This window comes from Mustela nivalis, assembly GCF_964662115.1.
Source record: "Mustela nivalis genome assembly, chromosome: X".
Lineage (NCBI taxonomy): Eukaryota > Metazoa > Chordata > Mammalia > Carnivora > Mustelidae > Mustela > Mustela nivalis.
In genome coordinates this window covers 14,017,110-14,041,344 of record NC_139040.1, presented here as the reverse complement: position 1 = coordinate 14,041,344, position 24,235 = coordinate 14,017,110, and the positions used below count along the sequence as shown (strand labels likewise).

At 55.3% G+C, this 24,235-nt stretch overlaps 1 protein-coding gene across 7 annotated transcripts in view; it reads left to right on the top strand.

Annotated features, from left to right (window-relative positions):
* Nucleotides 1-24,235, top strand: part of ZIC3 (Zic family member 3) — a 113,880-nt gene that overhangs the window by 81,440 nt on the left and 8,205 nt on the right. For 2 of the 7 annotated variants that reach the window (XM_082717587.1, XM_082717586.1), the window contains exons 3-5: nt 18,372-18,444; nt 21,234-22,457; nt 23,578-23,741. In XM_082717587.1, the coding sequence (XP_082573713.1) occupies nt 18,372-18,444; nt 21,234-22,457; nt 23,578-23,741 (1,461 nt within the window). The other 5 variants (XM_082717588.1, XM_082717591.1, XM_082717592.1 and 2 more) reach the window with 5 other exon arrangements.

Here is a 24,235-nt window from a genome sequence, read left to right as displayed (position 1 = left end):
TGTTGTTCCACTCTACCACCTTCTATGTCTTAAGATCTCAGTTCCAGGGGCACCTGGTTGGCTCGGTCAGTGGAGCGTGTGATTCCTGATTTCAGAGTTGTGAGTTCAAGCCCCATGTTGGGCGTAGAGACTACTTAAAGTAAATAAATAAAATTAAAAACTTAAAAAAAAATCACAGTTCCAGGACTGCTACTGGCAGAGCTCAGACCCAGGACTGACTCAAGGCGCCATGACCATGACTCCGTGTCAGGCTTCTGGCTTCCTTGTTAGGGGTAGGAGTTGAGTTGAGCTGTTGAGAATGTAGCAGTGATTAAGGAAGGGAAAACCAAAGGGGTTGGGGGAGCTCCACACATTTTCCCAACCCCCCACCAAGCAAGTAGCTCAAGGCCAGCCCAATGGGTCCTCTCTCCCCACCTTCTTCCAGTTCCTCCCAGGGCATTTTGTGACCCCTCCCACACATCAGAGCTGCTTCTGAACTCCTCTACTCACACTGCACCTGAGAATGCATTGGGATGGAAATGAGAGTCTCTGTGTGGGTCCACATTCCCTTGGGGCAGGGTTTTTGGCTGCCCTGGGCCAGGATAGGCCGCTGAAAAAGGGAATATTTGCCCTTTCATTGGGAGGCGGTGCCGGCCGGCTCTGGCTAGGGTCTTTACTGACGGAGGCTGGGTTAGGGCATCTCCAGGCGGGAATGGAATTCTCTTTGGGGATCTGAGGGACAAACAGCATTTGTTACCGGTTGGTATGAATGCAAGTAGGATAAAGTGCTGTAATCAGAGACTCTTGCTGGGAAGGGGTTTAAAAGTGACTTTATACAGTTTTTCTCCAAGCCCCACAAACAAGGTGAAGCACATTAACCCCTTCTAGCCATGCTGCCTGCTTTGGAAGGAAGACACTTAATCAGAGATTATTTTGTTTGTGTTTGTCGCTATCACTGAGCGGCCACTACAGTGTGTCCCTCGCTCTATTTCACTTAATTTACCTCAAAACTCTAAAGATAGGTGCCATTATTAACCTCCTTTCGCAGATGTGGATACTAAGGTTTGGAGTTCATAAGTCACTTGTCCCAGGTGAAGAAGCTCGTCAGTGGCAAAATGCAGAGATTCAACCCTTCCAGAAGCCCTTTGACCACGCCTGTTCACTGACCCCAGGGCTTCTGAGAAAGAGAATGAGTGAATGGAGTGTGTTTGGGGGGGGGGACAAACCACACAGAAAGGGAGAGAAAGACACACACACACACACACACAGAGAGAGAGAGAGAGAGAGAGAGAGAGAGAAAGAAGTTTCTTATTGGGTGGAGAGGTCAGGCTGGAGTCCCCCTTTCCTCAGCCTGAACAGAGGGTGGGAGCCAGTTCAAAGTTCGTAAGCAATGGGGCCTTGTGAGGTGGTCCCCGAAGGGCAACGGTCCCCATGCCAGCTAGACTAACAGTGGCAGCCTCTGTCTCCCCCACAGCACCCTTGAGTTCTTGTCCCAAAGCCCCTTAGGACCTGCGTGCGCCCAGCAAGCTTGTCCGGACTAGAGCAGTATTTAGCCACTCAGTGCCCCTTCCGGAGACACTCCAGTGAGCTGAATAAGTGTGTGCTCTTCCTACTTTAACCTCTCCAAAGCAAAAAGGCTGTGCCCATTCAGCCGCCCAGAGTGAGGGTGGCTTAAGACCAGGCTGGCTGCTGGCCGCCTGGGCGCAGAGGCTTGGCGGCCAACGGTGCAGCTTGTATGCACCCCGCATTTCCCTCCCGGATGCTCCCTGCGCTGCAAGTCTTCTGGAAGGTCTACCCAGAACTGAGTGCAGGCCCCCCAGTTTACACCTGACCCTGCATTTTGCAGAGCCCAAACTGCATGTGGCCCCAGGTGAGTTCGAAATAGCAAGCAGAGCAGCTGGGCACTCTGAAATGTAAGGCATTTTCCAAACAGCAACGGACACCTGGGGCAGCCACTGTCAGGAGACCACTCACGCCCTGTAAGTCTCCCGTAGCTCCTGACTGTGCCCCAGTCATGCTCCAGAGGACATCAGGCAACTTCCCGGCTGGCTGCAGTCCCTACAAGCTCGCCTCCCACTGCTTGGGCCACTGGTGTCCTGCTCAGCACTTCTGCAGGACAAGGACCCGCAAATCTTGCCTTAGCCCCCCATCCTCAGGATCAGGTCATTTCAACAACGCATTGTACTTGCCGGTATCAAAGACATTTTCTCCCCTGATTCTGATATCCACTCAGAGGAAGAGGAAGGGGATTGTCATTGCTCCCAATTTAAAGATGAAGAAACAGAAAGGCGATGTGACTTGCCCAAGGACTCCAGACCTACAGCTCATGCCAGGCAGTTGCTGATGTCAGACTCGGTGGCCGGTTGTGTTTCCCACCCAAAGCCTCTCCAATTTTGCCCCCTACTTTCCAGCCTGGGAAGGAAAAGAAGAGGTTAGGGACCAACAATACCGGTAGGAGAGGAGGCTTCCTACTTGGTTTGCTGTGGCCTCCTAGCCAGACACTTGGAAGCAAGTCACTTCAGCCTCATGCCTCGGCTTCTTTGCATATAAGATGGGGATAGTAGCATCCAGCTTAGAGGGGTGTGGAGGGGATTTCTAGAGAAGATTTGCATTCAGCGCCTCCTATTTAACAGGTGCTAAGTAAATCCGGGCTTTCTTGCTTTCCTGGAAGCTCTGAACACTGGGTCTTGCAAAGTTGTGAAGTCGTTAAGTTGTTAAGTGACTGGCAAGTCCAAGGTAAGGTGGGGAAGCTGAGAGTAGAGTCAACTGTGATCTGGCAGGAGGCAGATGTTCACAGGGACAAGCAGTTGGCACAGATGTAAGTCTAAAAGAATTCCAAACACAAGGGGCTCGTCGGTGCTCTGGGCAAACAGGGCTGAGCCAGGGAACGGCTTTTCCGCGGGCCGGACTTCTGGGGAGAGGAGCCGGAATGGGGGCAGTGGGAAGAGGGGCGGTCGCGCCCTGGCCTCTGAGGACCCTCAGGCCTCAAAGTGCAGTGCACCAAGTGCTTGCCGCAGGAGAGCTTGGTCATGATCCTCGACCCTGGAGAGAGCAAGGGACAAGTTCTTCCCACCCGCCTCTTGCGGGGGGGGGGGGGGCGGGGTGCGTGGGGCGGTGGCCGAGTGCACAGCGCCTAGGCCCAGGAAAGTGGGACCGGGGAGAGGCCCGGGCAGCGGTGGAACGCAGGGTAGTGGGGGGGCATTGGGCCCGGGACCAGCATCCTGCTGGGCGTGGGGCTCAGCGCACCGCTGGAATCTTCGCGTATTGCCTCTCACCGGGGTGCAGGGCAGAAGAGGTCCCCCAGAGAAATGGTCACAGCGCGCGGGAAAGGAGCTATTTGTGTCTGGTGTGCTCTACCTGCGCCGTTTACCAGACAGCTTCTCAGCCGCCCCGGAGGGAGTCCCGACCTGTCTGCAGCTCCGAGACCGCCCCGAGCGGAGGTCAGCCTGGGCTTCCCAGCAGGAGCTTGGGTCGCCTAATTTTTTTCAATCCCTAAAGCTCTAAAGCCCCAGTTTGTAGCTTGGCAGCCCAGAAGCAAAGTGGATCTTCTGTCTCCCAGAGAGGGTGCACGGCAGCCCCTTCAGGCTGAAGTCCGGGGAAACCCAGGAAGCCGGCGGGGCGGGGGCGGGGCAAGGGGATGGGGGAGCCCCTGCTGCGGCCGAACTACCATCCCTGGCCCTCGGGACCGCCGGGCTCAGGGACTGGGTATGGGGCTGCACCGCCAGGCCCCCGGCAACCTCTGCCTGCCGCCGTGGAACACTTCCCGCATGGATAGGGCTCGGGACAGGGGAGGGGATAGAAGATTCAACTATTTAAAGGACAGACGGCTCAAAGGACCTTTTTAGCTCAGGGGTGGTGGGTGGGTAAGAGGAATAGGCAAGAGCCCATCCATTTGCCCAACAAACATAGGGTCAGTCCCTGTCCAGGGCGAGAGACCAGGCGAGAGACCAGGCACTGTGCCCCTTTCACAGTGGGGGAAACTGAGGCCCGGACAAGGGCCAGGATTGGCCCAACGTCAACTTGGAGGAGCCTAGCTGAGAATGGAAGCCAGATGCTGATTCCGATTTGAATGATGCTTTGAATGATGCGTGACACTGTCCCTTGTCTCAGAGGTAGACGACACACACACACTCTTACCCACACCTTCCCACCCCTCAAGGGAAGGGCTGGATCAAAAGGGCGGGGGCTACCTCGCTTGTCCCAGCAGCGGGAAACCTTCAGAGCTCCCCAGCCCCAGGGCCTTGACGGCCAGCCGCTCCTCCGGGTTTGGCCTAAGACAACCGCGGGCTCCCGGGCGGCGGCGGCGAGGCAGGCGGGCTCTGCGAGCCGGGGAGAGCGCGGCTGCGGGAGGTAAACGCTAAAGAGGGCTCCTTGAGCGGGGACATGGCTTCGCTCCGGGCCTCCAGGCTTGGCCCTGGGGCCCTCAGCAAGGGCTGGTCGAGGCCCCGAGTCGGGGAGAGGGCCCAGGAAGGACTTGCGCGGGAAGATCAGCCCGGGCCCCGGTGGGGGGTTGGGGGGGGCGGCGACCGCTCGGGTCAGACCCGGCGCAGGCTTGTCTTCGGGCACTTCCGCCAAGGGTTCGGGGAGCCAGAAGCTTCCCGGAGCACCGCGGCTTGCCACCCGCGTACACGCCAGTGCTTATCTCCCTGTCGCGGCGGTTAGCAAGCCGCCTATTAGAGCCTTGAAGCCGTCGAGTTCACACTCAAATTGCTTTATGCCTGGAAACAGAAACCTAAGCGTTCACCCCGGACTCCTGGAGCCAGGGTGCAATATAAAAAGGGTAATAACGTGTTAGCTGTAGGCAACAAGTAATTCCCTGCATCAAAAGAACCCATTACTTAGAGGATTTTTTAAATCCATGCATACATAAATACCAAGAATTTATCGCGCTCCCCCACTGCACTCAGCATTTCATTAATTTCCTGCTCAGAGACAGGCACTGGCGTGGTCCGGGAGTCACAGCAAAATCTCAGCCCTTGTCAACTCGCTAAACCTAGGCAGGTGAAACCCCTCGCTCTTGCATTCCAGGATGGACCTGCTCCTGTGGCCCCTGGCGTTTGCAGCGGGGCGCCTTTTCGTCCGTGCAAACGTCTCTGGAGGCTGTGGCAAAACCCCATCCTTTGTCTTACAAAGCTCAGAAGGGGAACACGACCCCGAGAGACCGGCTCCCAGGTAGGCTCCTCAGGTCTCCCCAGGTGCACCGGGGGCTGCAGCAACTTCCCTCGTTACAGGGGTGGAGGGGGCGGGGGCGCCCCTACATGCAGGAGTCCGGGGCGGGAACTCTAAAGAAGCTACCAGCTGAAGGGGCCTGCTCTCCGTGGGGCGGGACCCGTAGTGAGAAGGGAGCCCCTGGGAGCCACGGAGCCCCAGGCAAGACTGAGCAAGGATTTCCGCGGATCGGAGCCCCAGCCACCGAGTGGGCCGGGAGCTGGAGGTCTGGCCCTAAGGGGGTTGGGGGATTCTTCTTCCTTCGTTTTAGGGTCAGCCTGAGGATCCGTGGTCACTGATAAAAATCTCTGGTAAGGGAGGGCAGCGATTTCCCTTCCAACGAGAGAGAGCCTGGGGGCCCAGCAAAAATTGGGGGGAGCTGAGCATTCCCTTTCCCTGGCCCTCGGTTCCTGGATGGACCCAGGCCCTTGCCAACAAACGATAAGTCCTTTGGGGGGTGCCAGAGAAAGAAACTGGCAGGTGAGGGAAAGAGGGGCACGTGAGCTCTGGAGGAGGCAAGGCAGTGGTAGTCGCGTGGAAATTGAATGTATGCACGGAGGGCGCATGTGATCGGAGTCTAGGGCGTGTATGTACTAGTGTGTATGAGAGAGAGAGAGAGAGAGAGAGAGAGAGATAAGAGGAGCAGAATGGACAGATGGATCACACCAGACGACTATTTCAAAATGCAGAGTTTGGTCTTTTCTACAAATGCATAAATCTCACACAGCTTTCACTTATTTATCCCTCGAGACCTTAGCCAAACCGCACTCCCTAGTTCAAGTTCGAAGTGGAACTGGAAACAAAAGCAGGCAGCGATTCCGGCGCTGCCGGGAAGGAGGACCACAAAGCCTCCTCCCTCTTCTCCCCTCCCGGAGCCGGGAAGCCAATGTGAAGATCAAAAGCTTCCTCGTCACCCTGGCGGGGCGCGCCCTCGGCCCCGACAGAGGCAGACTCAACGGGGATGGGGGGGTGGGGTGGGGGGCAAAGTGGGTCTGTGGGGCTCTGGAGCTGGGCGGTTCCTGCCAACCTTTCCTTGCATCCAGGGAAGGCGCGGGCGTGGGGGCATTTCTCCCGTGGGGTCTCGGAAGGCTGTACGTATTTGTACTTGGCCTTTCAGGACCACCGCACCTGTTTCACGGCTCCGTGGTCCCTTAGGCCAGGAAGCAAGCGACTGGACTGAGTCATTGTGGGCTCAGCCAGCCCAGGGCCAATGGGTCCTACCGGAGGGCGTCTCCAGCTGGGCCTCTCTTTGGGGGGGGGGTGCGGATTGGGGTTCTGCAAGCGCTGCCACGGCCTACCTACGTGGTCTCCTGCGTGGCCCCTCTCGCCAGGGACCGCCTTTCTTGGAAGATGAGGGCAGTCCTCCCGAGCCTCTGGGTATGATGGGGGCAAGGAGGGGGAGAACAGAGAGGAGAAACCTGCCGCTTGCTAGGAACCATCGTACTAGCGAGAGCCGGGGATGGTGAGGCAGAGACCCCTTACACCGGAGCGATCGGCCCTGACTCCTCCCCCCACCCCCACACTCCTGTGTCCCACTTGCTCCGGGGAGAAGGAGCTTCCCCAGGGGCCCCATGACCCCCCGTCGTCCTGGGTCCTGCTTTCCCTGTGCCGATGGGCCAGGAGGGCGACTACCGAGCCTCGCCGATCCAGGCGGTGGGCTGTGAGGCGAACGCGCGGCCATGATAAGCCGGCTCCCGGGCATTGACCCGAGTTGACGTCGGGATACCCCCGCGAAGTGGCCGCCACGTGAGAAAGCCTGGGCAGCGCACAATGCGCCGGCGCCTGGTTAGGGCCGGGCGGGTGCTCAGGGAGCCAGGCCTGCACTGTCCGCGGCCTCATCATTCATTTCCCTGGACGTGCTGGTAAAAATGCATCAAAACAGGCTGCGGAGCGCGGTATAAAAGCACAGCGGGATGAACTGCTTTCCAAAAAGAATCTCGGTGATTGGACCGGGCTCGGCGTGATTGACAAGAGCTTAGTTTGGTAAAGGGAAGACACGCAAGCTTTCACAGCGGGATCCCTTTTCTAAAATATATCACACTAGCCTTTGAAAAGCGCCGCACACTATAAGGAAATAGCGTTTCACGGCTCGCTTTATGGTGCGATGACATTTCTTTAAAACACTGAGAAGATCAAAAAAGGGAGAGAGAGAAATAGAATGTGTTGCAAACACAATGTTTTAATTAGTTTATTCTGCGCGTTGCTTTTATCTGACGTATACATTGCGGGTTCCCCTTTAATTAAACAGCCCCTCTCGAGCAGCGGCGGCGGCGGCGGCGGGCGGGGAGGGAGGCGAGGCGCTGTGCCCCTTCGCTCCCTTTAGGAAAAACGGAAGGGTTGGCCGGCCCCAGAGCCAAGCTCGCAGGCCCCCTTTGCCCTTGGGGCCTCGAGCAGCAGGCTGGGGCTCCCGGGCTTCGGGAAGCCGCGGGCCCCGAGCGCCCCACGGAGGCAGAGGGGAGGGAGGAGGAGGAGGAGAGGAAGGGGAGGAGGTTTCCCCCCTAGGGAACCGAAGGGAACGGAGGCCGTCCTAGAAGCTTGGGCTTGGCGCCAGCCTCCAATCCCCTCCCCTTCGGTCTCCCCCCACTGCGCCCCCGCCTGCAGCCGACGTCCCTCCTCGCCCACCCCCGCCCTCTCGGGTCCCCAGGCTGGTGGCGGGAGGGGCGCGACAGGCACCCGGTGAGCTCCAAGGGGCTCTGCTCACTCCCCAGCTTTGGGCTTCGACTTCCGGCTACCTCGCCCTCCCGGTCCCAAAGGAGCGGATCCTCTGATTCCTGACCAACAGGAAGGGGACACTTCGCCAGCATCTGCTCTGTGAAAGCGCGGGCGCCCCAGGCGCTGTCATAAGTGGCGCCTCCAGAAAGGCGAGGGAGAAGCTGATGGTCGGATGTGCTGTGAGCCCAAGCAAGGCCTTTTCTTCCACACACACACTGAGCGCTTACTTTGTGGGGGAAGCTCTGCAGCCTTCACCCCCCCCACACACACACACTAGCCACCCTGTCCCTGCCACACAGGCCACCCGCCCAGCCTCAGCCTCAGCCCCAGCCCAGCCCTGGAGCCCCGCGCTCGGACAGCCCCAGCTGCTGGTGTATCCATCTTTGCCGCCCTGGCTGGTAGGCAGTGAGGGCAGGCTTGTTGGACGAGGCCTTAACCTCACAGGGCATTGTTTGTTCATGCTGCTGGTGAGATGAGGAAACTCAAAATAGAAACCTGTGGAGTCCGGGGAGAGAAGGAGGGACCTAAGAGGCGCCCCCCAGAACCTAACCCACTAAGCTGGTGGACTAGCCCTAACACCTCGATTTTGTTCCTTCTCCTGAAACTGGAAGTGGAAGTCAAGGGCTTCGTCCTGGGAGCTGGGATGGGGGCAGAGGCCAGCCACCACATGGCTGGGATGCCTCCTTTCTCCAAGGAAAATTTCCTTCTGACATCTTTCCACTCTAGGACAGGAGACAGAAGGCAGGGGTGAGCTGTGGGAGACCTCTGTCACCTGTTTATACAAAGAGGTCTGCAGTGTTGCCTCTCTTCGGGAAAGGGAAAGACCCACTCCTTCTCCCACCAAATATTTTTAGGGACTGGCGTTTAAAAATTGGGATTTGTCTGAAATTTGTGGTCTTCAAAATGGACTCCTTTTTAAATCCTGCATATTCTCTCCATGTAACGGTGTATGAGGGGTTTGGCTGGAACTTTTAAAACAAGTGCAAAGGGCGCCTGGGTGGCTCAGTGGTTAAGCCGCTGCCTTCGGCTCAGGTCATGATCTCAGGGTCCTGGGATCGAGTCCTGCATCGGGCTCTCTGCTCAGCAGGGAGCCTGCTTCTTCCTCTCTCTCTCTGCCTACTTGTGACTTCTCTGTCAAATAAATAAATAAAATCTTAAAAAATAAAAAAATAAAAAAAATAAAACAAGTGCAAAGATCATTTGATAATCATCAAAATGATTCATTGAATACGTAGTTTCTATGAATGAGAAGGTTCAGTATTATAGTGCAGGGGCACAGTATGTTTTCCCCATTGTACTGTCCTCCAAAGGTTCTTTTTCTTTTTCTTTCATTAAATTGCTTGTTGGGGACCTACACTGTAAAAACAATCAGCAAAGATTAAGTGATATATTTGATGTCAAAGTAGGGCCAAACCAGTTTCCAGAGTGGTTTGCCATCCAACTTTTTTGACCTTATACCCCAAATCATGATTTGGACCTACCAACCTGTAGAATGACAACATAACTTGAGAAATTAAGTGCTTGTATGGAACTGAGCTATAAAGCACTATCCCATAGCTAGTTTTGTGTGTGTGTGTGTGTGTGTACGTGTGTATTTCGAGGAGTTGTGGAATTGAGCAATTAGGAATAATAATAAGCCTCCCATTGTTACCAAGTAATCTTTAAAATTGTTTTAGAGGGCCCAGAATGTAAGTAATACTAAAGGGAGACCCTGATCCTGAAGGCAAAAATTGCAGAAGAGGACAAAAAGAAAATAAAATGGAAGAAGCCACTCCCAGAACTGGAAAAATAAGGGATTCAAGCTGATTTCTTTTTTCCTCACAAAAGGATAACCTCCTCTGGAAAAGTTCCATCTGGGTATTCATTTCAGCAAATAAAGAAGCTCTGCTAGCTACCTCCAACTCTCAAGTGATCAGTGTCACATTCGTGAAAGGTCTGTTCTAAGACTTCAAATCCTGCCATTTGTGTTCAGGGTGTTAAGCTGTTTTGCTACTTCATGTTCAAGTCCTATACCCCTAAATCTTGTACCGCGCCCCCCAACACCTAAGGCTGTGTCTTGCACTTAACAGGCGAACTGTATACTGTATATATCTTCTGGATAGAGTGAAACCATATTGGTCCTATAAAAACAAAAGTTCTTTCCTAGGGAAAAAAAAAAAGAAAAAAAAAGTTTCAAATTATGCTGCGGCTTGAGCTGCCACCACTTGTCCCCATCTCTCTCTGCCTTCTGTAACTTGGAAGAGTTACAGAGATGTCCCCAGAACCTGAAACAAATTGCATATTCCCCGGACAGCACTGTTCCTTGTAATTATCTAGGACCCGAGGGGCATATGATTCCCCCCATCAGTCCTGGGGAGTCTATCTAGGGGGAGGGGTGGAGGGGGTCAGCAAATAAAGTCACCCCCATCCCCCTCGCCTGTCTTTTGGAAGGAGGTCAGGACTGGGCTGGGTAAAATGGACAGAAGTGGGATTAGAACAGCCTTTCTCTTCGAGTGACTCCATCCCTCGCTGTCTTCCAGTCAAGATTTTGTTCTATAACAGCTGCAGTGTAGCACTTAAGTTGGACTAAACCCCATAGGACCAGTCTTAGGAGCAAACCATTTCTTGACCAGAAGCCCTTGATTTCTGGGGCACCTGGGTGGGTGGCTCAGTCAGTTAAACGTCTGCCTTCAGCACAAGTCATGGTCCTGGGGTCCTGGGATTGAGTCCCAGTCTGGGGCTCCTTGCTCAGCGGGGAGCCTGCTTCTCCCTCTGGCTGCTGCTCCCCCTGCTTGTGCTCTGTCTCTCTCTCTAATAGATAAATAAAATCTTCAATAAAATAAAATAAAGCTTGTACCTAATATAAAAAAAAGAAGAAGAAGCAGCCCTTGATTTCTTCCACCTTAGAGCAGGGTATGGCAAGGTTTCCTTTCTAGAAAGGAGAGAGTGAGGAGAGTGAGGCTGGAGTTGAAGGTGAGGTTTTCCTCACGTTGTGGGCAAAGAGAACGCATAGGGCTAGGAGTCTGCAGTGGAGACCTCAAGCTCACCATCAAAGCACACCCACTTAGTGTTATCTTCCCCCTGGGTAGTGATGCCAGGGCCGAGAATGTAAGCCCAGGATGGTCGCAGGGTGGGAGCCAAGAGGCTCCAGATATTGAGCTACTCCAGTCGGCTCCTCCCCTGGGAAGCTGGGGCTTCACGTGCTTCTGGAGAAGAGGGCTACTCCTTCCTCTCCCAGATCTGAGGCGGTGTGCGGGTTGAAAAACAATACCATAGATTGCAATTTAACTCTCTAATTCAGAGCTACAAGAATAAGAGATGGCGCCAGAGTTAGAGCCTTGAAGGGTATGCACAAGGAAAAAGGATTCTCCTCCACACCTAGGGGGCGTACTAGAACGTGGGGGCGGACAGGCAGGTGTGTGCCCCTCCTCTCAGTGGTTAAGGGCTATATCTAAGCCACCAAGCGGGGGTCGCTGGCTTCAGTGGAGGCTCCTCTGGCTTCAGGAAACCCGTCCGGGAAGAAGGAGGGAAAGAAAGGTGAGAAATAAAATCAGGGAGCTTTTGGTAAAGTCAGAAAGGGCTATCTAGGGGATGGGGTGGGGCCGGGTGGAGGGGCCTTCTGGAGTGTTCTCGAAGCCGCTGAGCGGAGGATAGTTTTGGCCCTTGGTACTAGCGCTGAGGGAGTAGCAAAAAAGGTGTTCTAGGCCGCGTTTTCCCCTCCATTGACCAGCTAGATGAGAACATCTGTCCAGAAATGTGCGATGGGCAGGGAATCAGGAGAGCGAAACGGTTGAACGGTCGTCGGCTGATAAAATGGGCTTCACAAGGCCCTTGGTCCTGAGGAAAACTTGACTTTTAGCTCTCAACGGCGGCCAGAGGGGCTTCTACCCAGTCGGCGTTGACTGCGGCACCTGTGTTGAGGTCGGGGTCCGGGGAGGGACAGGGCTAGGCAGAGAGGGTGGCCCTCAAGGGCCCCCCGGGGGTGTTCTTGCGTAAATCAGGCTTTTCGATACTGGAAGGACCGCCTGGGAAACTGAGAGAAAGGGGGAGGGAGGATAAGGTGCGACGTCTTGGGAGCCAGTTGGAAGAAGGGAAGGGGCCCCGGGGTGACCGCAGGCTGAGAAAATGAGGTGCTGCTGCGGCAGCGATAGGTCCGCTCACTGTACTGCGAGGCCTTCGGTTCACGGGGTTTCAAGGGCCCCAGCGCACGGGTCTTCAACAGTCAGGCGTCCTGGGCCTTGTGCCTTAGGGGATGCCAGGTTGGGGGGGGGCGATAATCCCTGAGATCTGGGTTTTGTTTTTTGTTTTTTTTTTTAAGATTTTGTTTATTTGTTTTACAGAGAGACATCATAAGGAGGCAGAGAGACAGGTTGGGAGCGGGGAGGAGGAGGAGACTCCCCTGAGCAGAGAGCCGGATGCGGGGCTCGATCCCAGGACCCTGAGATCATGACCCTAGCCAAAGGCAGAGGCTTAACCCACTGAGCCACCCAGGCGCCCCTCCCTGAGGTCTGTTGCCCCCTCCCAACCTTCCAAGAGCTGATTCTCAAGGCAGGGCCAGGAGAGGCTCGTTTTAATTTTATTAATTTTTATTTTATAAAATAAATTTTATTAATTTATTTATTTTAAGATTTTACTTACTTATTTGAGAGAGGAAGTGTGTGAGAGAGAGCACATGAGGCGGGGAGGGGAGAGGCAGAGGAAGAGGGAGCAGCAGACTCCCCAGCTTAACCGGGCTCTATCCTAGGACCCACTGAGCCACCCAGGTGCCCCAAGTGGCTCACTTTAAATTTTATGTCACCCACCACAGTCTCACCAAGATAGCTCCTGGCTGGCCCTCTTGAAGAGAAGGGGCCCCTAGCCCCCTCAGTGAGCTGGAATGGGAATGTCACCCAGAGCCTTTCTTGGGCGTGCCTTCCTTTCTTGGCCTTACTTGGGTCACCCGATTCCCAAGTTGATTTTCCCCAAATGGCACCTGAAAAACCCAAGGTGCAGGAAATGCCACTTTCTCCACTGTCCAGCTCATGTAACACCTTGTAAGGCCACATGTCCGTTGGGAGACAGTTTAGCCCATCTAGGCTCATTTAGGCCAGACTCCTCAATTGTAGGGTTACCAGATAAGATAAAGAAGGTCCAGTTAAATTCGAATTTCAAATAAACGTCAAATATTCTTTTCACATACATACCTCCCATGCAATATTTGGGACATATTTATACTAAAAAAAAAAATCTTTGGGGCACTTGGGTGGCTTAGTCAGCTAAGCATCTGACTTTTTAAAAAAAAAAATATTTAATTTATTTATTTATTTGACAGAGAGAGAGAGAGATCACAAGTAGGCAGAGCAGCAGCAGAGAGAGAGGGGGGAAGCAGGCTACCTGCTGAGCAGAGAGCCTGATGCCCAGCTGGATCCCAGGACCCTGGGTTCATGACCCTGGGTTCGTGACCTGAGCTGAAGGCAGAAGCTTAACCCACTGAGCCACCCAGGTGCCCCAGCATCTGACTCTTGATTTCAGCTCAGGTCATGATCTCAGCTTAGGTCATGATCTCAAGGTTGTGGGGTCAAGCCCAGCATGGAGGCCCATCTTGGGCTCGGTGCTCAACAGGGAGTCTGCTTAAGAAATCTCTCTCCCTCTACCTCTGCTCCCCACTCCTGTGCTCTCTCTCTCAAATAAATAAATAAATCTTCCTAAAAAATTTGTTGTTCATTTGAAACTCAAATTTACCTGAGCCTCCCAGATTTATGTGCTAAGTCTGGCAACCCTCCTTACATCTGGAGGAACATTTTGGTCTGTTTGCCAGCCTGTGCCAAGTTCGAAATGTCAAGTGTCATGGGCCAAAGTGGAGTCTGAGGACCCAAGACTGAGAGCAGTGGGAAGTGTAACTTTTAAAGGTGACACTTAGTAACATCCATCTGGCCAGAGTTCAGGTGGGAGAGGGACAGACACAGCTAAGAGGACAAGCCTGACTGGTTCAGTCCACAGAGCATGCAATGCCGGGGAAACCGCTCATGATCTCAAGCTTATGAGTTCGAGCTCTACGTTGGGCATGGAGCAAACTTAAAAAAAAAAAAAACGAGGAAAAACTAAGGCAGTAGCTGGACAACTGGGCTGCTGGGAGCACCTTAGAATCTTTATATTAACCTGCTTTTATATCTTAAAGGAGAGGGCATTCAGGGGTGCTGGGGGAGCTCAGTTGGTTGAGCATCCAACTCTTGATTTTGGCTCAGGTCATGATGTCAGGGTCATGAGATCAAGCCTGCTTGGGATTCTCTGGCTCCCTCTCCCTCTGCCCCTCCCCCTGCATGCTTACACGTGCGTGCGCGTGCGCACTCTCTCTCTTTCAATTAAAAAAAAAAACTGGAAGGAGGGGCGTTCAGAGAGGGAACCTAAAAACCCCTGTCCAAGTTACTGGCTGATGGCAGTTTTCTGTAGGAGACAGGGAGGGGGTTTTGAGGGGAGAAGAGAAGTAGGGGGGGGGATTCCAGGCCCTTACTGAGGAGGGACAGCTGAATTGGTGGAGAGGTGACCTCTCTGTTCCTCAAAGCCCCTCAGGCCTGGGGAATTGGGGTCACTTCCCTTGGGCTTCCTGAAGGCAGGCTGCTCATCGGCCTTAGCCGGGACTCACATGCTTTGCTTAGTTTGGGGGCTGCGGTTGCCCCTCAGGGCTCAGTCACGCAGAAAGGGTCAATAAAGTACTATCCCAAGCCAAAGAAGAAAGACAATAAAACCACCCTCAGGGTCAGAGGTCACCTAGTCACTGATTGAGATATTCACAACTCTTTTCCCTCTCTCCTCTCTCCTTGTCCCCTCTGGCTCTCTGGAGGGCTGGCCCTCCCTAGACTCTTTACTTTCCGCCTTTCTCCAAAGCCAGAGTTCTCCCTGGAAATCAATGAGGTGTGGGGCTGGAGGAAAAAAAAAATCATGTCCTATAAAATGAAGCTTGAAAAAACTGGAGAGTGCTGGTGGATGCCCCCCCCCAAGCCCCCAGTTAAGAATACCTAGCCTCATGGCACCTGGCTGGCTTATCTGGCGGAGCGGGCGACTCTTGCTTTTTCTCTGGGGTTCTGAGTTCGAGCCCCGCGTTGAGTGTGGGTTTACTTAAAAACAAAATCTTAAAAAAAAAAAAAGAAAGAAAGAAAAAGAAAGAAGGAAACCTAGCTTAGGTGATGGCTGCAGCCCAGCTACTCCAGGGATCCGCAAACTTTTTCTGTAGGGGGTCAGATGGAAAATACTTCAGGCCTTGTGGATCACGTTCAGTCCCGGAAGCATAATCTTCCTCACCCCTTTCTCCTCCTTTTTCTGCTTCTGACTCCTTGAAGAATTAAACCACAAACACACACACCTTCCCTCCAGAGACCATGCAGATGCAACCCAGGCCACAGGCTCGGTTTGGCTTGCCGGTTGCCAAATCACATTCAGACTAGAAGTTAGTCTCATTTACCCCCACTCTGTCTTGTTTGGAGGTGAGGAAAGAAAAGGGGGAGAGGGAGCTCTGCTTTGTTTTAATATCAAAGAACTTTCCTCCCATCCTCTCACTAGGAAAGGACTTCATGAGTGACTCTAAACCCAATGCAAAAACTCAGGGCAATTCGAATTTACAAAATGCCCTTCCTGAACTGTATGGAGCTCCTTGGGAGTTGAATGGGCTGGGGACAGCATTTTTTTTTTTAGGTGGCTGGGAGGCACCCTCTCATTGTGGGCCAAAGAGAAGATCACTGGGGCTACTGTAGCCTCTGCCCCCAGGGAGGAGGGAGGAGGAAGAGGGAATGGTGGACAGGGCCTGGACTAGGGGAATGGAGCCCCAGACCTAAGCAGCACAGCTGAGACTCACTGCCAGAATCCGTGAATTGGCACAGAGGTATCCACCCCTCTGGTCACTTCGGAATCAGGATCCTGTCCCCAAAGCAGAGAAATTAAGCCAGTACCTCAGCATAGTCTAGCCCCTTTATTTTGGAGCCGAGATCATTTACATTTCAGAACGAATGGAGCATTTGGCTGCTGGAAGGAACTTAGGGTCCGCGTGTGCTCCAGAACGTCAGGCAAGGTTCGCAGGATGCGTAGACACTAATCAAATGCATCATTGTCTATGGGCCTCTGCCTGGGCACTCCCCACCTACAAGAGGTTCTGATCTTGAAGGGGAAGCCCTCTTCCAATGGGACTTGTCCTTCTGGCACTCAGAGCCACTGCCAGTGTGCCTTAGAGCCTGGAGGCCCACATCTAGGCACCCCCAGAGCAGTAAAGATGCCGGCAGCAGGACCTGATGGGCTGCGACCACCGATCACTATGAGCCCTGCTCCCAGACTCGGAGAGAGAACACTGCCCGCTGCCCACAGCTTCACTCCATTTCCTGTATTCCTGGGGCTCTCCTCATAACCCCAGACTGGATTCTGATCGCTCTAGTTCAGTTCCCTGCCTTCTTTCTCCAGGTTCAATCCTATTTACTTTACTTTAGCCTGAATCTCTGAAGTTCGAATATATATCCCGCACAGCCTTGATTGACAAGTACAATGAGAATGTCTCGTTCGCGTCTGGTTTGCATTTCATTACATTGGTCAGCGATGTGTCTTGGAATGGAGGACAAAGGCAAAACAGATTTTTTTAAAGGGTTGATTAACAATATCTATTTGCTCACTCTATATTGTATTTTCAGGGCACTGGAGGGCTTGTAAAATATGTGTCGAATGATGGGAGTGTGGTGAAAACTCTAATGTGGCCAATCAAATCTGCAGCCCAAATGAGCGGTTGGCGAGTATGTCCGCAGGTCCCGGGGCTCGGGAGATCGATAGTTGAGCTCGGCCCCTGAAGCCAATTAAGAGCTTTTATCTTAGCATAAAAATAAAGAGGAGTTAAAAACGCATTCCTTTCTCAGCTTTCTCGCCCTTCAATTTTTATCGCGACGTGCAGTTTTTCTTTTAAAAAGATCTGGGACTCTGAAGAGGGTGGGGATTTATGTAAAGAAAGTGTCGTTTACCAGGGGAAAAAAATCGTGAATAATGGTGAGTTTCAAGGACATGTTTCAACGTGAAACACTCTTGTGCTCCAGTAGGAAGAGGCAGGGGCACCAAATTCAGCGTCTTGGAATAATTCCCTTCCTGGATTCAAAGATTCATTTATTGAAATAAATCAGGAAGCATTGGCAGAACGGAAATCCGCTTGCTGGGTTTAAAGGGTCTTTAAAATGTTGCGAGTGTTAGATTGCAAGTCTTTTCTAAATACAAAACAGAAGAAAAGACCGCAGTGTTTCCTTTGGACTTGAAAATTGCTAGGTCTCCGACTTAGGATAATTTCATGTCCGCCACAGAAAATGTGTTTTGAAAGAAATCCTGCCCGATAGCACGACGTGCTGTACATGTTTTGTTTTCTGGAGGAGGCTGGAGTGAGGAAAAAAGTGATGCAGAGTGGGGTCTGGGGTGTGCGGAATAATCAGTTCGCCCCTACCCGCCACCCCATGTCCGGACGTTCTCTTTCCCTCCTGCTTCTCTAAGATGGATCCTAAAATTCAGGCTCAAAAGCTTTGCTTGTTTGGCAATGACCAGTTTCACTGATTTTATTTATTGCTTCAGATTTGGGCATGAGAATAAATCTTTTTCCTATTTACTGTTTGAACTCAGTGTGAGGGAACGGATCCCATTCTATTTCCTATCCGTACAGACATGTGGATATTTAGACCAGACCACATACAACTGGGGGACGCATAAAAGAGATTTATTGGTTAATTTACGCTGCCTAATACACATGTAAACCCCAGTAAGCCAACACTGCCGGAGGAGCCTCGGTTATTGCGTAAAACAAGACCCACGACCCCTGGGTTCCAGCTGCCCTGCCTCGGGCCAGCCGGGCGATTCCTTTCTCCACCTGAGAAACGAGGGGACGAGAACTCCTGCCTTCCCTCTCCAGCCTGAGTGCAGGCAAAACTTTTCTTTGCTTTTCTTTTTCGGTCACCGCTCCACTTTTAGACACAGCTCCCCAAAGCCCTCGGTGCCCCGAAGTCCTTCCCGGGGTCTCCTCCGAAAAGCCAGTTGCAGGGTGAGGGCTGCAGGTAATCAGGTTGACTTCGCTGTATCATTATTACTCTGACTGCCTAACGGGAGTGGTTGGCTTTGGGGGAGGGGGCTTTGTTTTCATAGGCGGTAAACTTGCTGTCTCTGGAGATATTTTGCCTTCTATCTGTTTCGAGGGCCAAGGTTCCCCCTCCCAAAAAGGAAACCTCCACCGAAACCAACCCAAAATAGAATCCGAAATGGTCTGCCTCTGTCCTGCTGTTCACAAAGCCCACAGCCTCATCCTCGCGGGGCCATCTGGGGACCCTGCGCCTCCCAGAGCAACGACACCCCCTCAGAGTCGCACACTCGGACTGGGCCGGGCTGTCCCAGGAAGGGCTCCACCGCCCGGGGTTTTGGCCTGGCTGAACCGCCTCAGGTCGGCCCCTTAACAAGCATCCCCCCTCCCCACTTCTCGGTTGATGATCTAATTGAATTATGCCTTTTTGTTCCAGGGACTACAGAGCACGTGCTGGAGGCAATTAATTATCGGAATGTGGCCATATCAAAACGGACACTGGGCACCGGGTAGGTCAGCAGCCGCAACATCCCCCTGCCCTGTGCCCAGGACCCCTCCCCCCGAAAGGGGCCGGCTGGGCTCCCTTTGCCGCCTTCCTCCCTCGGCCCCTCGCCTCGCTGCCCGCCCTAACTCCCCAACACGCCAGGTCCCAGGTTCTCGGGGTGGGGTGGGGGGGGTGGGTTACCTGGCCCGGCTCTCCGCAAACCCTTGCACCAGCGCTGGCCGTGCGAGGGCCTGACAGCCACCCACCCCCTCACCCCCAGCCCGAGCCTCGAGAACCGCTCTCTGCACGGGCGACGGGAGGAAATCCAAACTTTTTCTATGCAACTCCGCGCCCAGGGCCCGTGGGGGTCGGTGGGAGGTGAAGAGAGGTGGAGGGAAGGAAGGATAGAAAGGGCAAAGTGAAAAGAAAGGGGTAAAGAAAGCAAAGCAATCCTCCCTTTTTGTAAACCTGACTCCAGGGAATTCATTTGCATGATTTAGGCATATTTGTTCTTCTCTGAGCACCCCCCCCCCCCCCGCAAAGAAACCTTCTGCTGAGCGACATTGAAACTGTTCTTGGAGAGCCTATTTTCAGAAGATGTAATCATTTAAGTCAGTCGTGAACTCACCTTCCAACCTGGGGAGAGAGCTGTGGATGGAGAGGGAGAATTGGGGCGAGTTTGATGGGAGGGGGTGACTACGGTAAGTGTGCTACCGGCCAGGGTTCCCCCCCCCCAGCAAAATGGCAAAGAAAGAAGGTGAAGTCTTGGCCTGGCCAGGCGGATTGGGGGGCAGGAAGTGAAAGGCTGCGGTTATAAAGCGCTGCTTGAGGCTGTCTCTCCAAGCGCCTCTGAACTTGATCAGATGTTCTGTTTCCTACAGAGAGATGGCGGCCAGGCTGTGAGGCTGACTCAAGGCACAGACTTTGGGGGCTCAGCCCTGTTCGGGATGTGACAATCACAGTCATCTTTCTGTGGGCCTTTTCTTTCCACTCCCACTCTCTAGCATTCTTTGCAAATGCCCTGCCGGACCAAAAAATGAGTGGATTTATGGCCCCGTCTGAACCTGGCCATTAAGTCTAGAAAGACCTAGCACCAGGCCGGGGCGGGGGGGGGGGGGGACAATGTGATTCAACACACAACTCTGGAAAGTAAATCCTCAAGGGGTGAGAATTCCCTGAGGTCACTACGTGCTTCTCTGGGTAGGAGTAGAAGAGAGCAAAGCCTTGGCCGTTCAGAGGGAAGAAAAGTCTACCTCACAGTTCCCATTCCTGCCCACCCCCCCCCCCCCCGCAACTTTTGCTTTTGAAAATGTTGAGAATTCAGAGCCGATTACCCCTTGGGTTGGAAACCGCGCGGATCCAGTGTGTGTGTAGTGCGTTCAGTGCGTTGTGTGCGTATGTTGTGTGCGCAGGCTAAGTGTATTCTGTGCGTGTATTTACTCTTGTTGTGTGTTCGGTTTTTTATGTGCCTGTGTTTTTACTGTTCTGTGTGTAGTTTGTTGTCCTACTGGGTTGTGTGTGCTTACTCCTCTGTTTTGCTCTGCGAGTTGTTAACTGCTGCGTGAGTGTTCCCAGCTACGTGCTCGCGTTTACTGTGTTACATGTTTGCTGAGCTGCGGCTGTGTGTCATATGGCGGGGTGGGGGGGAGTGGGGCAGGGGCAGCGGCGCACAGAGCCACCACTCACTCACTGAAGAGTCAGCGCTTGGCTCAGACGGAAGTTAAGCGAAATCGGCTCTAACTGTAACCGTTTCTCCTCGTCTGGGCCTCGGACGGCCAGCAGCAGCTCGGGGCCCGGACGGCGAGCTGGCCAGCCCGGGTCCGTACTCTCGGGGCCATCAGGGCCCAGGGTGGCGTGTGGGGAGGACGCGGCTCATGGGCCGCGAACCTGGAACGGCTACGCTCCTCCTAGGATCGGCGCCCAGCGGCCGCCGAGAGGGCGCTTTCTCCGGCTGGTGAGGCGACGGGGGCCCAAGCGGGGCTGGACGGCCAGCGCCGCGCCGACGGTGGGAACGATCCCCGAGGGGCAAAGAGTACGTTTGGCCAAAGCGGGTACAGCGCGTGAGGGGTGCCTGCCCGCTTCGGGCAGGAGGGAAGCCGGGGAGAGGCCCGGCTCCGCCCCGCCGGCCGCTGACTCCAGCCTGGCTCGGGTTCCCCACAGCAGCGCAAGCTCCGCGGAGCCCACTCGCGGGCGCCCGGCCGCCGCCGCCGCCTCACCTGCCAGGCGCCCCGCCACGGCCCAATCAGCGGCGGTCGCTCGGCTGCGGCTGCCATGTTCCCCGCTCCGCGCTGCCAATCAGCGTGGCGGCGGCCAATGGGCTGCGGGGCCGGGAGTCAGGTGACCGAGGGCCAGCTGGCTCCCCATTGGCGCGCGGCGCGCGGCCTCCCGCTCGGTTTATGTGAGAGGAGTGAGTGATTGACTTTATCAGTCCAAGGACATTACTCTGGAGGCGAGGAGGCTGGGACTCGCGCGGCGAGCGGCGAGGACCGAGTCTGCCTCCAGCCCGCTGCCTGCCCGCCGGCCACGAGCCGGCTCGGCTAGTAAGCGCAGCCCAGCCGGGAGGCCGGCGCCCAGAGAGCCTCCCGACCCCGCGGTGCTGCGCTCTCTCGGGGAGAGGAGGGGTGCCCGGGACCGGATTGGCCAACTCCGCCCTCCACTTATTATTTTGCTTATTTTTCTTTGTGCGCTCTTGTTAGTTTGTTAAACCAGATCTAGTCCCAGAGTCTTTTCTCCTCCCTTCTCCCCGCTCCTTCTTCCCCCCTCCTCCCCCCTCCTGCTCCTCTACTTCCCCTCCTCCCTCCTATCCCTCTGCAGGAGACTCTCACAACGACGGAAAGTTGCAGCCCCTGGCACCGCCGTGGGGGTCTCCCGGCAGTGTCCAGCCGCCGCCACCCCTCGCTGACTACGGCTCTTCGGAGATCTCCTCCTTCGCCCGCACTCTCGCTCAGTTCAGCGGTATCGCCTGTGCCCAGAACGCCCCACCCATGACGATGCTCCTGGACGGAGGCCCGCAGTTCCCCGGGCTGGGAGTGGGCAGCTTCGGCGCGCCGCGCCACCACGAGATGCCCAACCGCGAGCCGGCGGGCATGGGGCTGAATCCCTTCGGGGACTCGCCCCACGCCGCCGCCGCCGCCGCCGCCGCCTTCAAGCTGAGCCCCGCCGCGGCTCACGATCTGTCTTCGGGCCAGAGCTCTGCGTTCACGCCGCAGGGCTCGGGTTACGCCAACGCCCTGGGCCATCACCACCACCACCATCACCACCATCACCACGCCGGTCAGGTGCCCAGCTACGGCGGTGCCGCCTCCGCTGCCTTCAACTCCACGCGCGACTTTCTGTTCCGCCAGCGCGGTTCCGGGCTCGGCGAGGCGGCCTCGGGTGGCGGGCAGCACGGGCTCTTTGCCGGCTCGGCGAGCAGCCTGCACGCTCCAGCAGGCATTCCCGAGCCTCCCGGCTACCTGCTCTTCCCCGGGCTGCATGAGCAGGGCGCCGGGCACCCGTCGCCCACAGGGCACGTGGACAACAACCAGGTCCACCTGGGGCTGCGCGGGGAGCTCTTCGGCCGCGCCGACCCGTACCGCCCGGTGGCCAGCCCGCGCACGGACCCCTACGTGGCCGGCGCGCAGTTCCCTAACTACAGCCCCATGAACATGAACATGGGCGTGAACGTGGCGGCCCACCACGGGCCCGGCGCCTTCTTCCGTTATATGCGGCAGCCCATCAAACAGGAGCTGTCGTGCAAGTGGATCGACGAGGCTCAGCTGAGCCGGCCCAAGAAGAGCTGCGACCGGACCTTCAGCACCATGCACGAGCTGGTGACACATGTCACCATGGAGCATGTGGGGGGCCCGGAGCAGAACAACCACGTCTGCTACTGGGAGGAGTGCCCTCGCGAGGGCAAGTCCTTCAAGGCGAAGTACAAACTGGTCAACCACATTCGAGTGCACACGGGCGAGAAACCCTTCCCCTGCCCCTTCCCGGGCTGCGGGAAGATCTTTGCCCGCTCCGAGAACCTCAAGATCCACAAGAGGACCCACACAGGTAAGGGGGAAGGCAGGCGGGCGCGGGGTTCACCGCGGCGCCGCGCCACGAAGCCCACTAGCCACCCGAGGGAGAGGGGTGGCGACCAAAGAGGGGCGGCGCCCCGCCGGGGCCGTTCGGGAAAGAAGCGCTGTCAATGTCCCTCCACCTCTCGCCCTTCCCGCCCCGCGGCGCCTTTGCCCAGTTCTAACTTCCCCTGCGGACGGCTCCGCGGGCTCAGGAACTAATTGGAACCTTCTCGCGCCCAGGAACAAACTGGCGCCGCCTCTTTTTGTCTCTCTCTTCTGGGTTACGAGGAAGGGACTCCGAGTGTGAGGAGAGCGGATTGCTTACAAGCGACTTAGCTCTCGGCACACATTCGGGGAAGGCAACCATAGAAATGCTAATGAAAACTAACTTTCGGTTACTTCCGCTCTTTTTTACCCTTGATTGGCATATCTCCTAATTAAATGACTGATACTTTTGTCAAACTATTTTTATTTGGAGTTCCAGGTTCAATTCAGCCCTTCGGGAGGAAAGCTAAAGTAGAAAAGGCACCTCAGTTTTCGTGGCTTGTTCCGAACATCTTGTAAAATTGTCCAGAGCCCCCGGATTATATATAGTTTTCTCTTTTCGAACGTTAAGTACGACGACCCGTGCTTTTTAATACTGGTTTAGCAAAACCGCCGCGTTTGAAAGAGGCGAGTTAAAAGGTACAAAGAAGGAACTGAACGGGATTGCCCCGTCCCCGGTCCATTGTCCCGCCCGGGCTGGGTTACATCGCGGAGGTGGCGGCGGAGCGTGGCCACGCGTTGGGAGCCCTGGGCCGGGTGGGATGGAAGCACAAGTTAGGGGAAAGTTTGGAGGAGCCCGAGGCTCCCCCATCCTGTGCGAGAACAAAGGGACGCGCAGGTTCGGGGCCGGCCCTGCCCCACCCCAGCCCCGACCAACACTCCCCAGCCCAGTGGGCTCAAACAGCGCTTTCCATTTTTTCTCCAGGGGAACGAGATGCCACGGCCGCCCCCCAGTCGGCGCTCCCTCTCCGGCCAGACCGCCGGGCGCTCCGTCTCCGGCTGCTGGGCCCTAGGAAGCTCCGGGCCCTGACCACATTTTTGCCCCTTTGCGTTTTTGCCTCTTGCAGGTGAGAAACCGTTCAAATGTGAATTCGAAGGCTGCGACAGACGCTTTGCCAACAGCAGCGACCGCAAGAAGCACATGCATGTGCACACCTCGGACAAGCCCTATATCTGCAAAGTGTGCGACAAGTCCTACACGCACCCGAGCTCCCTGCGCAAGCACATGAAGGTAATTACCTCTTTATTAGCGGTCGGCGGTTTATAAAACACTCGGCCCGACACCGGGCCGTGGAACGGAAGCGCCCGCGCTGCCAACCCTGTATCCTCCACGTTAAATCCGATTTGCTCCAGCGGTGACACCTTGAACCCATTTGGGGCACCCGGAGGGGGGGGTGGAGGAGAGCACAGTTGGGAGAGCACAGTGGGGAGGAGGAGGGAGCAGAGGGAACAATTGGTTGTTTACTGGGAAGCTCTAACCGAGCTCGCCGGGGCTTGAGGTTGTAGTGGCCGCCTCTTCCCCGGCACAGCCCGCGGTGGAAACCCGGAGTACCCGCGCCGAACCCGGGGGTGGGGGGGGGGGTGATTCATTCGCTCTTCGGCTGCCCTGCAGATCAGACAATAGGGCCAAGGAGCGTGGTCTGATTCCCACGCACTCGTCTGAGACCTCGCAGTGCCCGGGGCGCGGGGGCCACCTTTCTCCGTACCTGCTTTCCCAAGCCAAAG